General features: G+C 43.9%; 1 protein-coding gene across 1 annotated transcript in view; it reads left to right on the plus strand.

The window, feature by feature from the left end:
- LOC126416144 (NACHT domain- and WD repeat-containing protein 1) overlaps positions 1–18143 on the plus strand; it is a 613147-nt gene that overhangs the window by 336962 nt on the left and 258042 nt on the right. Inside the window, exons 4-5 of the mRNA XM_050083692.1 lie at positions 378–476; positions 15399–15638. Coding sequence (XP_049939649.1) covers positions 378–476; positions 15399–15638 — 339 coding nt within the window. The remainder of the gene's footprint in view (positions 1–377; positions 477–15398; positions 15639–18143) is intronic.

An 18143-nucleotide genomic window follows, 5' to 3' on the forward strand; every position in this document is an offset into this window, starting at 1 on the left:
TCTTCTAACTATGGATATCTGGAAAATTTTGTTCTGTTAGACATCCCCTAACCGGCACTGGTGTTATTAGGTTGCTTCCCTCCACTGTGTACGAGCAAATCAAATCCTTTTGTTGATGTTCATCTTATTTCTTTTCAAGACGCTATACACCTCCAGTCCTTTCCTATGGCTGTCTGGAAACTTTTACATGGTTCTGCGTGCCCTACCTTTCCTTACTTGATCTTACCAGGATGTTTTCCGCTGCCCAGTATACACAAATTAAATCATGGACATTTTTAGTAGATAATTTGTAGCACGCTGAACAGACACGAGGTTGCGCTTGCAATGTCAGAGTGTGTGGCTGCCCCTCGCCTGTTACGGCGCTGTGTGTGTTACAGCGGGCGGGGACCAGTGGACCACAGGCATCTCGACGGAGAGGAAGCTCAGCAAGGATGGGCTGGCCAAGGTACGCGGCGTCGCCACCTCCAGCATCTCAGGTGAGTACCTCCCTCCGTGAGAGTCACTAGAAATTAGACTTTTATAGCTGCAGAGTAAGGCCCGCCAGAAAAATTTGACAACTTGCCAAATACTAGATGATCCGTGTCACTGAATTGCTAAAATGGTCACCCAGAAACACTTTCAGGTATTTGTCTAACAGCTTTCAGGGGTAACAAAAATTTGTTTTGCAATATGTTGTATAATTATTGGCCTAATTTAAAAATTTAAAATTCTGGCATAATCTACTCATCAATAGCTGTAATACTTAAATTGAATAACGTTTTACTAACTTATCAGATCGTTGTATCTATAAACTGCAAAAAAAAGTAGTGGTAATGGAAACACATAAGAAGTGCAAAAATAGTAATGAACAATAAAATAATAGAACAGATAAATTTGTTTGAGTACCATGGGATAAAGATATAAACACACAAAACTAATTCAGATGTAGTTCAAAATATACAAAACTATAATGCTATAAATGATGGTTTAACGAGGTGTCTTGGTAGAACTAAGAGGAAACAGATGGCACTATGACAACACAACATAGTAGTTAAGTCTGCTCTCAAGTATGTTACTGAGAACTGGATCCTTAAAAAAAAGGAAATGAACGAAGAATTCAATTCTGAGCTGAGATAATGTTTGTGAGGTGACTTCTTGGGCTAACGCTAAGAAACAGATTGCGGAATGAAGACACAGCTAGGCGTAAAAATAACAGTGCCAGAAGAGATTAGATATTACCAAAAAAAAGGATATGACCACATAAAAAGGATTCCAACCGAGCACCTTCCGCGGCAAGATTACACTTACACTTCAGCTAAACTGGAAAACAGGATATAGGATCACCAATGACGAAATGAGGACAGAAGTTTTGTTAAATTCCTGTGGTTTCAGGACGGGCCACCGCTCGCGCCTTGAAATGGCAGAAGAATATTGTGCCAAACGTTTAACAAAACAAGTCAAATATTAAACTTAGAAACCTGAGGCAGCGTAACTTATGGCATGCAAATTACCCAGACCCTATTTATCCATTATTTGAGAATGAGCCAACTTAGCGACTTCCAACGTATACAAAATCTCAATTCTTCAAAAAACTTTCTCTCAGAGATATCGTCTACAGAATAATGAATAGAAAAGATTTTTATCGCTTACCACATTTTCACTGTTCATGTAGTAGAACTTCAGCCTCAGGGGTGACGTTTTAATTTCACTTCTTTACTGCTAAATCTATTTGCTACTCATTTTGCAGACATTATTCACATGTGCCACTGAAGGTATCCGCAAAATCATATCATTATACAACGCATAATTTGGGAGAAAGCTTTTCAGACAAATGTTCTCAATATCAGTTGCATAAATGTTTATAGCATTACGATCAGCATTCATTTACTTTTGAGCGAAGATAGCTGTAAGAAATACCAAATGACGTGTATTACATAATCTCTTCTGGACGCCCTGTCATTTCGCCTTCTATTTCCACTTGGACAATAAGTGTAGAGCCTAAAACTTTCAAGATATAAGAAAAATAGAAACCAAAACTGAAGTTTCACATCTACATATATAAGAAAAAAAGAAACCAAAATTGAAGTTTCACATCTACAACCATGAAGCTGTGTTATAAATGAATATCGGGGCTTTAACGCTTTATAATATTTATTATATTAAACTTACAGTTATAAATGATATGTCAAATGAAAGAGTAACTCAAACAGTTTTACCAAGAACCTTATAAATGTTCAATGTGAGAACCATTTGTCACATGGCACACATCAAGTCTATAGCCGAGTTCTTCCTAAACGTTGATAAGTGTGTCTTCAGTGATTGTAGCAAAAGCTTCTTCAATCCAGTTTCTTAATTCACGGAGGTTTGCTGGTAGCGGAGGCACGTACACACGATCTTTGATGAAGCCCCAAAGGAAAAAATCGCATGGCTTCAGGATGGGTGAATGTGGAGGCCACACAAAGAAAGCCCTATCATTGGGCCCCTTGCGGCCTATCTAGCACTGGGGTACAGTAATGTTCAACCAATCACGTACTTCACTATGCCAGTGAGGTGACACACCACCTTGCTGGAAAATGAAGTTCTCTGGCTCATCTTCCTCCAACTGAGGTAAGAGCCACTGCTCTAGTGTATTAAGGTAAGAAGTGCCAGTTACAGTAGGTTCACCAAAAAAGAAAGGCCGATTAACTTTCTACCAGGATATGGCACAAAAAACAGTCAGTTTAGGGGAATCTCGTTGCATCTGTACCACCTTGTGAGGATTTTCTGAGCCCCAGATGCGCACATTGTGAGTGTTAACATGTACACTAAGGTGAATGGTCGATTCATCACTGAAGACAACGTTACCCAGAAAATCTTCATCGTCATAATACAACATTTCGTTTGCAAAGTTGGCACGTAATCCGTGATCTGCCGGCTTTAGAGCCTGTAATAACTGTAAACGGTAAGACGTAGTTGTACGCGTTTTCTTAAAACTTTCCAAACAGTCGACACGGGAACTTGTAATTCAAAACTAGCCTTCTGGACTGATTTCTTTGGGCTACGAGTGAACGACTCTCTCACTCGCTCAACGTCTCTTCAGCAACTCTTGGTCGTACTGTGCTCTTCCCTTTACAAAGGCAGCCAGTATCTCCAAATTGATGATACCATCTACGAATGTTATTATCACCTGAAGGATTACAACCGAACTTCAGCCGAAATGCGCGTTGCACAGTAACTGCAGATTCGGTCTTTGCAAACTGCAAAACACAAAACGCTTTCTGTTCACTAGTCGCCATCTTCGCTACTACCGCTGTCTAGCGGACTGCGGCGGAAACGTTGCGCGTTGCGCATGCGCACTGATGCCAAACACAACTGTTTGAGTTGCTCTTTCATTTGACATATCTTTTATAACTGTTTAACGTAATAAATATTATAAAGCGTTAAAACCCCGATGTTCATTTATAAACACCCTGTATTTAACACGTTGCCTCGTTCGTAAAGTAATTATACCTTTGAAGATTCTTACATGGGAGTTCGATTCTATGAATAATTTGGGCTGGGGGAGAGGATTCTTGGTTTCTTCTGCAGTGGTCCAACAGTTTTCAAAAGTCTCTCAGATCCAACAATTGGATTTGAAAATGAGCACTGTAAACAGTATCTACGCCGTCTCTGACCGGTTTATAAATATAGACTGGATAATAGCCTAAAGTAAGAAAGGGGAAGGACACCACAAGCTTCCACTGGAACAAATGGACTTTATTGTCTTCTACAAGATCTCGCTAAGTCCGTCTTCTTGTTATCAGATTAGATCAGATTAGATGTACTTTTCGTTCCGAAAGCTCCATGTTGAGGAGGCCTCTGGGATGTGGAACATGTCAGGAAACAAGAATATAAAATAAATATTTACAAAATAAGAACAGATATGCTAATGAACCTTCAATGCAATTGCACTTGTCGATGTAGAATCGGTCAAAAAAATCTTAAGCATTTTTATATTTAAAAGGATGTAAAACTTGTTACCAAATATTAAATCGTCAATATACGTAAGTGCATATCATAATTCTTCGGCTATTGTAGCCACGCATCATCAAATAAAAATAATGAAATAAAAATATTTTACAGCCCTTATTTAAATGATTGCATTACTGCAGAAAAATTTGTACAGAAGTCAGATTGCACGCAATATTCAAAGTATGTGATAGTATTACAACACACACGCATCAGTCGGCTCTGCTAACTAATTCATCAGTGGAGCAGAATGAGTTGGCTACCAGTAAATTCTTTAGACTCTCCTGAAACTGAATTTTATTTTTAGTTAAACTTAATATGGCTGCTGGCATGATATTGAAAATGTGTATTTCTGAATAGTGGACACCTTTCTGAACCAAAGTAAGCGACTTTAAATCTTTGTGAAAGTTATTCTTATTTCTAGCATTAATTCTGTGAAATGATATGTTGGTTTGATAAAAAGATATATTTTAATGATAAATTTCACTAAGAAATAAATATGCTGGGAAGCGGCAGTTAGTATCAGCAGCCCCTTAAACAGCCCTCTGCAGGACGTTCTTCAGATCACACCACAAATCATTCGTTTTTCGTGTTTTTGTGCTCAGAAGACTTTAGCTTGGCTTGATGAGTTGTCCCAGAAAATGATCCCGTATGACAATATAGTATGAAAATAAGCATACTGCGCTAGCTTTTTAATTTTTGTTTCACGTATGACTGACACATTCAAATAGCAAATAGAGATTTGCTTAGGCGCTTCAGCAGTTCTGTGGTATGCTCTTCCTAGTTAAATTTATTTTCGAACTGTAGTCCCAAGAATTTAAAACTGTCCACTTCGCCTCTCTGCTTGTTGCCATATTTTAGGCATTTACTGACAGGAAATCTTTTACTTCTTAACTGAGTATAGTACAGGGTGTATCAAAAAGAATCATCCGATTTGGCACATCTACACTCCTGGAAATGGAAAAAAGAACACATTGACACCGGTGTGTCAGACCCACCATACTTTGCTCCGGACACTGCGAGAGGGCTGTACAAGCAATGATCACACGCACGGCACAGCGGACACACCAGGAACCGCGGTGTTGGCCGTCGAATGGCGCTAGCTGCGCAGCATTTGTGCACCGCCGCCGTCAGTGTCAGCCAGTTTGCCGTGGCATACGGAGCTCCATCGCAGTCTTTAACACTGGTAGCATGCCGCGACAGCGTGGACGTGAACCGTATGTGCAGTTGACGGACTTTGAGCGAGGGCGTATAGTGGGCATGCGGGAGGCCGGGTGGACGTACCGCCGAATTGCTCATCACGTGGGGCGTGAGGTCTCCACAGTACATCGATGTTGTCGCCAGTGGTCGGCGGAAGGTGCACGTGCCCGTCGACCTGGGACCGGACCGCAGCGACGCACGGATGCACGCCAAGACCGTAGAATCCTACGCGGTGCCGTAGAGGACCGCACCGCCACTTCCCAGCAAATTAGGGACACTGTTGCTCCTGGGGTATCGGCGAGGACCATTCGCAACCGTCTCCATGAAGCTGGGCTACGGTCCCGCACACCGTTAGGCCGTCTTCCGCTCACGCCCCAACATCGTGCAGCCCGCCTCCAGTGGTGTCGCGACAGGCGTGAATGGAGGGACGAATGGAGACGTGTCGTCTTCAGCGATGAGAGTCGCTTCTGCCTTGGTGCCAATGATGGTCGTATGCGTGTTTGGCGCCGTGCAGGTGAGCGCCACAATCAGGACTGCATACGACCGAGGCACACAGGGCCAACACCCGGCATCATGGTGTGGGGAGCGATCTCCTACACTGGCCGTACACCACTGATGATCGTCGAGGGGACACTGAATAGTGCACGGTACATCCAAACCTTCATCGAACCCATCGTTCTACCATTCCTAGACCGGCAAGGGAACTTGCTGTTCCAACAGGACAAGGCACGTCCGCATGTATCCCGTGCAACCCAACGTGCTCTAGAAGGTGTAAGTCAACTACCCTGGCCAGCAAGATCTCCGGATCTGTCCCCCATTGAGCATGTGTGGGACTGGATGAAGCGGTCGTCTCACGCGGTCTGCACGTCCAGCACGAGCGCTGGTCCAACTGAGACGCCAGGTGGAAATGGCATGGCAAGCCGTTCCACAGGACTACATCCAGCATCTCTACGATCGTCTCCATGGGAGAATAGCAGCCTGCATTGCTGCGATAGGTGGATATACACTGTACTAGTGCCGACATTGTGCATGCTCTGTTGCCTGTGTCTATGTGCCTGTGGTTCTGTCAGTGTGATCATGTGATGTATCTGACCCCAGGAATGTGTCAATAAAGTTTCCCCTTCCTGGGACAATGAATTCACGGTGTTCTTATTTCAATTTCCAGGAGTGTATATTTCTGAAACCAATAAACATAAACGATAATTTTTGTTTTTTATGAAGGGGAAACTCAAACAGTTTTTTTTTTTTTTTTTTTTTTTTTTTGCATATCTTTTCATAGGTGTTCAATATGCCCTTGAGATGTGCGGCATTTGTCAATGCGGTATTCAAATTGTTCCCACACTGCAGCGAGCATGTCTTCAGTAGCGGCTTCCACAGCTGCTGTTATGCCATGCCTCAGTTCATTCACTGTTGTTGGTAACGGAGACAGATAAACAGTCTTTTATAAACCCCCACAAGAAATAATCACATACAGCCAGGTCCGGTGACCTTGAAGGCCAGTAACGTAAGGCTGAATCATTTGGTCCAGTGCGGCCGATCCATAATTCAGTAATCATTTGATTTAAAAATTCCCGCACTTTCAGATGCCAGTGCGGCGGTGTCCCATCCTGTTGGTAAATGAAGCCATTGGAATCTGTCTCTAACTGTGGAAAAAGAAGGTTCTCAAAATATCGTGATATGTCCTTCCTGTAACAGTGCTTATGCTTCGTCTCTAAGTACCTCGTTGTCGAAAGGTCAGTAAACTCTAATCTTCCTCTCCTCCTACCTAGTCGGAATGATTCGTTACAAAACATAGATTTCTGAAATATTTTGATGTCCAAGAACATTCCTAGTCGTTCAAGGTTCACAAGAAGAGTTTAGTTTCCAGAAAATTTCAGCTGCAAGCATTACATTCCGAAAATATTTATTTTTGAAAATATTCCTACTATATTTTATTTTGAAGAAGAATTATGAGATTGGAAAATTTTATGTCTCAAGTAGAATTCTAGTCTTCAAGAATACTTTGGCTACCAACAATAATTTTAGTTTCTAATAATATTTAAATGGCCTTTGGTGGTGGAGAAGAAATTACTATTTTTCACGCTTCCTTTTCGACGCTAGAAAACCAAGCTCCGCTTTTTTCAACTGCGTACATTAAAAAGTGTAACTATCAGATTAGAAATCTAAGGCTCTGACTTTCAGTCTGTTATGTTTTAAAAAATGTCCTGATCATTTCAACAGAACCGGACGATCATCAAAAAATGAATAGATATTTGAGTGGGGGGGTGGAGGGTGGAGGGAGTTGAAGGGACCAGACTACAAATGCTATCGGTCAGGTATTTGAATCATATTCCTTATATGAGGGGTGACATGGTTGCCTTGAAGGTAACATCGAACCAAATTTTGGCAATAGTCTATAGTGTTTACATAACGATATCCTTTACGTTCTAATTTGCCTTTCGAGTTCATCTCTTCCTCTACACCCGCAGGTCTGCCATCTATGTTTGCTTGAATGCGAGGATTAATATACAACGGGCGTTCAATAAGTAGTGCAACACGTTTTTCTCTGAAAGCAGCCTGGTTTACTAAGGATTACAAAACTTCACATTATTCTCCACTCTTTTGGCTACAAAATCCTGTTTTTCGATATAATCTCCGTTGTATGCTTGAATGGTACCACTCTATTGGTCGACGTCAGAGCCAATGTCCCGTTGCATCAACCATTTTTTCATTAAAAAAATGGCTCTAAGCACTATGGGACTTAATATCTGAGGTCATCAGTGCCCTAGAAGTTTGAACTACTTAAACCTAACTAACCTAAGGACATCACACACATCCATGCCCGAGGCAGGATTCGAACCTGCGACCGCAGAGGTCGCGCGGTTCCAGACTGAAGCGCCTAGAACCGCTTGGCCACTGCGGTCGGCCCATTTTTCATCATCCACGTACTGCTTCCCGCAGAGTACATCCTTCATTGTGCCAAACAGATGGAAGTCGAAAGGTGTGAGATCTGGGCTGTAGGATCGATGAGGAAGAACAGTCCAATGAAATTTTGTGAGCTCCTCTAGGGTGTGCAGATATGTGTGAAGCCTTGCGTGGTCATGGAGATGAAGTTGGTTTCCAGTTTTGCGGCAACGAACACGCGGAAGTCGTTTCTTGGATTTCCTGAGGGTAGCACAATACGCTTCGGAGTTGGTCGTTACACCGTGAAGGAGTCTGCGAAGACCGTCACCATGTCTTTACTGGTTGAGGGTGCAGTTTTGATTCTTTTCTTGAGGAGAGGCAGTGTGGCTCCACTCTATAGATTGCAGTTTTGTTTCCCAGTCCAGGTGATGAAGCCATGTTTCATCGCCTGTGACGATGTTCGACAAAAAATTGTCGCTATCAGCCTCGCAACGCGCAAGCAATTCCACACAGACGGTCCTTCATAGGTCTTTATGGTCTTCTGTTAGGCATCGAGGAACCTAGCGGGCACACACCTTCGTGTACCGCAACTGGTGATAGAGCGTGTCAGCACTACCATCAAATTGTGACGTCCAGTTGAGTAGCGAGGTATTTCATTGTGATCTGTCTATCAAGTCGAATGAAAGTGTCCGCGAGTCCCAACACTGCAGGAGTTACATCTGCCTGCGGCCGGCTGGCACGCGAAGATCGGGCAGGTTTGTGCTAGTTCACTCTCAGGTCTGTAAGCGCCTGTGAATATCTGCGATGCTCTGGTTTTCCACCAAAGGAAACTCAATGATAGCTCTCTGCTCAGATAGTACCGCAGTTAAAGACGCCGTTTTGAAGGCTACGTGTAACGCCGCCCGCCATCTATCGGAAATTCATGAAACTATCGAGGCTAATCCGGTACTAATCCACGATGTCCCACGATAAATTACGCTTTTCTCTAACTGAAACTGGCCGAGGAAAAGAAGGATTGACTTACTTACTGAAAGCCCCTTGTACAAGTTAGCTTCATAAAATACACAACACCTCTCGGCAGCAGCAATGGTCGCTTAATAAGTAGGCATCACAAACTCTAAAACATGGAACAGAATTAATTAAACAATGAAATAAGAACAGCATTAATCTCTTATCTTTGTTTTATTATCGCAATCTGACGTTAAAATTTAAATATGATTGAAAATTCAAATACCGTACTGGATCAGTCATCCAGTATCTGATATTTTTCGATGCAATAACTTAATTTCAGGAGTAGCAGCCTGAATGCATATCGCCCTTTCTAGCCCGTAAAGATCCAGACGACTGATAAGTGCGTAATGAATTTAGAACAAGCGCTGAGAAAGAGGTTGGCCTCACCGATATAATATCTTTGTAGTCACGACTCGCTATTTTGATTACGGAGATATAATTTCGTAATGAAAATAATAATTTCGAATAAAATTTCAATAAATATAATTAAGTGCTTCGGTATGGACACTGTAAGTCCGCTATCAGTTCCAGGATATTTTTCTGTGTTTATCGCTTATCTTGCATCTGGTAATCATTTTTATGTGTGAAGCATTAATAGTAAGCTCTAGCTCAACTACAACTTGCTGATTAAGTCAGTTCAAAAGGTGGAGCAAGGCAACAACATCCACCCACTGAGACTATGCCTAATACAGGGTGTTTCAAAAATGACCGGTATATTTGAAACGGCAATAAAAACTAAACGAGCAGCGATAGAAATACACCGTTTGTTGCAGTATGTTTGGGACAACAGTACATTTTCAGGCAGACAAACTTTCGAAATTACAGTAGTTACAATTTTCAACAACAGATGGCGCTGCGATCTGGGAAACTCTATAGTACGATATTTTCCACATATCCACCATGCGTAGCAATAATATGGCGTAGTCTCTGAATGAAATTACCCGAAACCTTTGACAACGTGTCTGGCGGAATGGCTTCACATGCAGATGAGATGTACTGCTTCAGCTGATCAATTGTTTCTGGATTCTGGCGGTACACCTGGTCTTTCAAGTGGCCCCACAGAAAGAAGTCACAGGGGTTCATGTCTGGCGAATAGGGAGGCCAATCCACGCCCCCGCCTGTATGTTTCGGATAGCCCAAAGCAATCACACGATCATCGAAATATTCGTTGAGGAAATTAAAGACGTCGGCCGTGCGATGTGGCCGGGCACCATCTTGCATAAACCACGAGGTGTTCGCAGTGTCGTCTAAGGCAGTTTGTACCGCCACAAATTCACGAAGAATGTCCAGATAGCGTGATGCAGTAATCGTTTCGGATCTGAAAAATGGGCCAATGATTCCTTTGGAAGAAATGGCGGCCCAGACCAGTACTTTTTGAGGATGCAGGGACGATGGGACTGCAACATGGGGCTTTTCGGTTCCCCATATGCGCCAGTTCTGTTTATTGACGAAGCCGTCCAGGTAAAAATAAGCTTTGTCAGTAAACCAAATGCTGCCCACATGCATATCGCCGTCATCAATCCTGTGCACTATATCGTTAGCGAATGTCTCTCGTGCAGCAATGGTAGCGGCGCTGAGGGGTTACCACGTTTGAATTTTGTATGGATAGAGGTGTAAACTCTGGCGCATGAGACGATACGTGGACGTTGGCGTCATTTGGACCGCAGCTGCAACACGGCGAACGGAAACCCGAGGCCGCTATTGGATCACCTGCTGCACTAGCTGCGCGTTGCCCTCTGTGGTTGCCGTACGTGGTCGCCCTACCTTTCCAGCACGTTCATCCGTCACGTTCCCAGTCCGTTGAAATTTTTCAAACAGATCCTTTATTGTATCGCTTTTCGGTCCTTTGGTTACATTAAAACTCCGTTGAAAACTTCGTCTTGTTGCAACAACACTGTGTTCTAGGCGGTGGAATTCCAACACCAGAAAAATCCTCTGTTCTAAGGAATAAACCATGTTGTCTACAGCACACTTGCACGTTGTGAACAGCACACGCTTACAGCAGAAAACGACGTACAGAATGGCGCACCCACAGACTGCGTTGTCTTCTATATCTTTCACATCACTTGCAGCGCCATCTGTTGTTGAAAATTGTAACTACTGTAATTTCGAAAGTTTGTCCGCCTGAAAATGTACTGTTGTCCCAAGCATATCGCAACAAACGGTGTATTTCTATCGCTGCTCGTTTAGTTTTTATTGCCGTTTCAAATATACCGGTCATTTTTGAAACACCCTGTAAATTGCTGTTCTCAGAGAGAGGAATGTTTTAGGTCTACATCCAAAGTAGAATACTACAAGTTTCCGTTTTCTCCACAAAAATTGATTTTGGACTTTCATATGTTCTCTAAATATTATTTCAAAGTCGCAGCCTATCTCACCTATATAAAACTATCACGATGCTGACATTTTATGTTATGTATGCCACATTTCGGAACAATAACAGACCAGCATAGCCCAACTCGGTAACGTATCGCTTTCGCGATTCTGGGCGGCGAACCTGTCCAGGATAGAAACGCCTCGCGAAATAACGACTGCTGTTGCAGAGCCGACCAGTCTCATTTTTAGGCTGTTTCCAAGATGCACCTAAATAAATACCAGCCTGGTATCTACGTCCCGCCTCAGATACACTATGCGATCAAAATTATCCGGACACCTGGCTGAAAATGACTTACAAGTTCCTGACGCCCTCCATCGGTAATGCTGGAATTCAGTATGGTGTTGGCCCACCCTTCGCCTTGATGACAGCTTCCACTCTCGTATGCATACGTTCAATCAGGTACTGGAAGGTTTCTTTGGGAATGAGAACCCGTTCTGCACTGAGGAGAGGTATCGATGTCAGTCAGTGAGGCCTGGCACGAATTTGCCGTTCCAAAACATCCCAAAGGTGTTCTATAGGACGTCCCTCGCCGCATGTGCAGCGGTTGGGCTTGATTCTGAAGGGTCTGATTGAGTGGTGTAATACCTGCATTGGAGCAAACGGTGCAAATTTCGAATACCTCTTGCAAATGTGATCTATCGTAAAGGAAGAAGTTACAAAATTATTATCCTCGCTGTCACCGAAGAAAATCTGTTTTTATTTTGTGTTCCTTCCTTATATCGTTTCACTTTCTGGTTACAGACATTCTCTACTGAATAAAACGTAGGTCATTTACTGGTGACGAAGCATTAGGAAGGTAAACTGGTTGCGTAAATGTGACACAATACGGTAGGTTTTTCTTTTGCTGTATTTCGCAAATGCAACGGAGACAGCGTGGCCGGTAAACAAAATAATAAATCTTACCTCAGTGTAAATACCGGTACATAAATTCCTGACGCAATGAAAAAAATAGTGCCTGTCAGACGCAAGACTCGAACCCTGAGCTCCATGCGCTAAAGTCACGCGCATAGGCTCAGAGCCACACCGACGTGAATACCTCTCTTGGGTAGACATGAACAGGTGAGACAGACTGATAGGCTCTAACCAACACATGTGCGACGAGGTACGTCATCTGGTGACGTCATATGTTCAACATTTGACATCCACTTCTAGGAATTTTTCCGATATTTGCGGACCCATGTGTCTTATACTAAATTAGTTGGTGAATGACGTAACCAGCCATAAATAGTTTTTAAATGTCTTATTTTAGTGCCATAACCGGTTTTGGGCTACCAAGCCCATCTTCAGATGTCTAATATTTTTCGTTACACAGATTTTTGATCAATAGCGTGTCGCCTACTCCACATTGCACAAGAATATTTGAGTATTTAGCGACAATTCATCAGTTGTTTTATTAATGACAATACACTAAAATGCTTGCATTTTTTATGCAAGTAGTTAAATTTACTTTTATTAATGAAACAACTGATGACTGGTGCTAAATACTCAAATAATCTTGTGCATTGTGGAGCAGACGACATGCTGTTGATCACAACATCTGTTTAAAGGAAGTATTAGCCATCTGAAGATGGGCATGGTAGCCCGAAGCCAGTTATAGCACTAAAATAAAAAAAAGTATAAAAAGTATTTGTGGCTGGTTGCGTCATTCAACAACTACCATTAACGGCCGCCGAGGTCACAAGATACAACATGCGTAAAATAACCTTATATTAAATTATTTGTTTCAGCGTCGTCTACGTACAGGATAACAATTATTGAACTATATGGGGAAAAAACCTAATTAATTACAAACTACGGCGTGTACACATTTTATTGAACATGTAAAAGTCACAACAGATATTCGGATTTAGATTATGACATGTTCTAACTGCCTGCCATCATTGGCGATGAGGAGGCACAGACAAATATAGAAATTCTGCATGACCCGCTGAAGTGTCGGTACATCGATGCTGTCAGTGACCTCTTGAATGGCTGTTTTCAGTTCGGCATTCGTTTTGGGGTTACTGCTATACACCTTGCATTTAATATAGCCCCCACGAAAACGAGTCGCTTGTGTTCAGATCCGGAGAACATGATGGCGAATCCGAGCCCATGCCAGTGGACTTTTGGTACCACAGATTCAAAATTCGGTTCCGAAAGTGCTCCTCCAGGGCATTAAACACTTTCCTGCTTCGATGGGGTCGAGTTTCGTCTTGCCACGTCTTGTCGAAATGGCTCTGAGCGCTATGGGACTCAATTGCTGAGGTGATCAGTCCCCTAGAACTTAGAACTACTTAAACCTAACTAAACTAAGGACGTCACACACATCCATGCCCAAGGCATGATTCGAACCTACGACCGTAGCGGTCGCGCGGTTCCATACTGAAGCGCCTAGAACCGCACGGCCACCCCGGCTGGCATCTTGTCGAAATGAGGGTTACTTTGGATAATAAGAATGAAATCATTTTCCGAAACCTTCAGATACCGTTCGGCAGTCACCGTGCCATGAAGGAATATCGCACCGCCGGTCGTTGTGGCTGAGCCGTTCTAGGCGTTTCAGTCCGGAACCGTGCGACTGCTACGGTCGTAGGTTCGAATCCTGCCTCGGGCATGGGTGTGTGTCATGTCCTTTGGTTAGTTAAGTTTAAATAGTTCTAAGTCTAGGGTACTGATGACCTCAGATGTTAGCCGGCCGAGGTGGCCAAGCGGTTCTAGGCGCTACAGTTTGGAACCGCGCGACCGCTACGGTCGTAGGTTCGAATCCTGCCTCTGGCATGGATGTGTGTGATGTCCTTAGGTTAGTTAGGTTTAAGTAGTTCTAAGTTCGAAGGGACTGATGACATCAGCCGTTAAGTCCCATAGTACTCAGAGCCATTTGAACCATTTTTGAACCTCATAGAGCCATTTGAACCATATCGCACCGATTATTCCGTGACTGGCCATTGGACACAACACAGTTACCCATTGAGGGTGATGAGACTTCCCTATAACAAAACGCGGATTCTCAGTCACCCAGATGCGCCAATTTTGCTTATTGACGAACCCATCCAAATGAAAGTGGGCTTCGTCGCTAAACCAAACCATACAGCGCATACTAATTCCCATAGTGCCCCGCAGCCAACCGCGCAGTTTGAACGTCCTAACGCAAACCGTTCAGATGTTATGACGATTTTTTCATATAGTTCAATAATTGACACCCAGTAACTTCGGATGTTTTGTAAACATTAACAAGAATCACCCTCTATAAGGAGTAGGTGTGGACCTAAAAATGAACCTTGTTGCACTCCCATCTTGATATGTCCCCAATCACTAAAATTTTCTAGCCTTGGAACATTGTTTGAATTATTCAGACCAACTTTTCGCATTCTTTTGTTGAGTATGATTCAAACCAGTTGAATTCAAACCGAAATTTTTCGAAGAGAGTAGCATGATCCACACAAACGAATGCCTCGTAAAGGAAAGGCAGGGGGGCATAATACTTTAGTACAGAAATTTTATCGAAAGTAGTTGGAGAAAGTATTGTAGAACACTCAGTATAATGTCGTTTATTGAAACTGAACTACACTTTTCGAACAATCACTATACGCCCACAAACACAAATAACTTGTAGACGACCATTCATCAAGAGCGTCGGTGAGGTCCATCGGAGCTGGTCCTAGCTCGGCAAGGAACTGGCAGTACTGCTGCTGCGCTGGCCTTATAAAGCCGGCGGAGGTCGGCGGTGTACTCCAACTTTCCTCGTATATGTGAGGCGACCTCTGCAGAAAAAGGTTCGCATTAGTCTCTAGCAAGTTCTGTTTGTTTTGAAGAATTGTTTTCCTCTTGGTTGCGCCTGCAAGTGCTTGTGTATGTTATATGGTACACAGGGGTGTCTCGAGTGTAGTCTGCCTGTCAGGGGCCGTCTGTGGCAGACGTAACAGTAGTGGATGCTGTTTTTTGCTGGAGAGGAGCGCCAGCAGTGACGGCGAGCTGGCTGTTGCAGCGGACTCGATGTCGCTGTCGTCGCCGCCGGCGCAGAGCCCGCGGGACTCTGAGCGCGGGCCGCCGTCCTCGGCGGCGCCCTGCTCGGCGACGCCGTCGTCGGCAGCGCTGCAGCTGCCGCCCGAGGTGCGCCGCCTGCCCGAGGGCGCGCGACACCTGCTGCTGGGACACGTCGCCGCCGCCAGGGTCGCCCCGCGCTGCCGCAAGATCGCGCTCTACGTCTGCGCCGCCGACTCGCAAGGTACGCGCCTGCTCACTCTGATCCTACAAGATCTTTTGCAAACAGAAGACCTCATCATAGCCGATCGTGCCAACGAGCCACTTCCTGGACACGGGCGAGAGATGGCGAGTCGGCCGGCCTGAATGTGGCTTTCAGGTTATGATGGTTGTACACTGGCACAGAATATTATGACTACTTTCCTGATAGCCGGTATGCTCACCTTTGCCACGGATAACAGTGGCGAAGCGTCGTGGCATGGAAGCAAAGAGACCTTGGTAGGCAGCTGGTGGGAGTTCGCACCTCATCTGCAATATGTCACCTAATTCCCGTAAATTCATGGGAGGAAGCTGATGAGCTCTGACACTATGTTCAATTACATCCGAGATATATTCAATCAGCTTCAGATCTGGCGAGTTGGGGTACCAGTACATCAACTGGAACTCGTCACTGATTCATCACACTCCTAGCCCTGTAAAATGGCACATTATCTTGTTGAAAAATGTACATGGTCTACAACCAGTGTACGATACTGCTTGGACATCATGGTGCCTTGCACGAGCTCCAGTGGATCCACAGATATCCACGTGAATGTTCGCCAGAGAATAGTCAAGCCGCTGGCAACTTGTCTCCATTCTGCAGTCCCACAGATTAGGTGGTAAGGAGCTCTACTTCTGGAAGACGATGGATTCGCGCCTTCCTATCAACATGATGAAGAAAGTACATGTATTCATTAGACCATACAATGCTCTGTCACTTCCAGTGCTGATGGTCATGTGCCCATTTCAGTCATACTTGTGGTGTTAACATTGGCACATGCATGGATCATGGGCTGTGGAAGCTCTTCGTTAGGAGTGTCCGGTGCACTGTCTGTTCAGGTACACTTACGGCCTGTGTAAGGTGGCGTGGTCTCCTGACCTTCATTTCTTACATATTCCGACCTCACTATCGTATTCTGCGTATCAAGACGTTTCATTTGAGCCCAAACTCGATAGAGTAGAGTCAATTATACATATTTCCACTTAATCGATATACAAATCTCATAAATAAATTATAAGTGCCCACCAAGATTAAAAAGTCGAGGCTGGCATACACAAACATTCAACACACGACAGCCACAGGAGCTTTTGTCCGGTGGAGGCAACCAGCCAACTAGAAAGTCCGTAGCAGGGTGGGTTAGCACGAAGGTGTGCTGCCCGGCAGCTGCTCATGGACGAAAACAGTTTTTACCAGAGAAAAGAGATAATGGCCCGTGTATTCACCTTAAAAGCACAACCTGCTGGATTGTTTGGGAGAGCCCCAGCATACGCATTTTTTTTTTTTTTTTATGGACCTAGTGCGCAGTTTCAAAGATCTCACAAATGAACAGTAAATGCCTAATGCAGATGCTATATATTTCCGGATTGGTCGGCTTAGCCATTCTCCCGTTTGTAAGAGTAGCGCTGATTGATGGATTATTTCTGACGCAATGAGCCTGAGGAGCGAGGGAAAGACAGCGCACGATATACCCTTTTGCTTTTTGCGTGGAGAGGGGTAGTTCTGGTAATGCTCTTGAAGTGGGATCACGTAGCATGAGCGAGTGCGCTCATGCGTGTACACAGAGAGTGAGGAACAAAGTCTCTACTCAGTACTGCACTGAGAGAGCACCTCTGTCACTAGCGAATCGGAGTGATACTCTATATTGAGTCGCTTGCGATTAAGCGTTTGTTCACTGTGTTGGCCGTGACACTTAATGTGCCGTGTGAACACAGACAGAGTATTAGTTTGCACCTGCAAGTGAACATTGAGTGACATCGTGGTGGACTGGTTATCTGACTGGTGTACCACACCAGTGGTTAGACTAGGGGCAGATAGGAGTCCTTGACTGCATCAAGTTGTAGTGAGAGTTCAATTGACGAAGTTCAATCCAGATAGAAAGAGATAGTTTTGTTATTTTTCAGCAGCGAACGACGCAAGCAGCAGTCATTGCAGCTCACACTATTGTGTGGTTACAGCGTAGGCGAGCCCCAACTTTCCTCCATTAGAAATAATATACTTCATTCACATCACTCCATTACATTTCTCACGTGACAGCCTCGACCGTACTTAGAAAAATTCAATCGGATAATTATTCAAGTTGAGTAGGTGCAGCTCTCAGCCATTCTGCCGAGTAAATAATATTCTTAAAGAAAAGGAATAAAAGAACTTTCCCACACTTTGTATATAAATCTCATTAACAGGATTAACTAGCAATACTCCAGTATCCAAGTATCCCACTAATTACGTAAGCAAATAGAACATTTTTGTGTCTTTTCCTTACAGTGGACGACTCCAGAGGATATTTATTGCCGAAAGTGTTTCAGGCATTTCTTTTTGTTACGTTAGGAGCGTCTGTCTGACTTCTTTAGTAGTGTGGGGCTGAAATTGCTTCTTGCTGGAGCCAAAGGGTACTTGTCAGATCAATTCGTCAACAAAACACCCACACACTGACACCTGTCCATCATTAAAGTCTGACGTTAGTTCCGCCGTAGTTCTCGAGCCCTCCTGTTT

This window comes from Schistocerca serialis, chromosome 8, assembly GCF_023864345.2.
Source record: "Schistocerca serialis cubense isolate TAMUIC-IGC-003099 chromosome 8, iqSchSeri2.2, whole genome shotgun sequence".
Classification (NCBI taxonomy): domain Eukaryota; kingdom Metazoa; phylum Arthropoda; class Insecta; order Orthoptera; family Acrididae; genus Schistocerca; species Schistocerca serialis.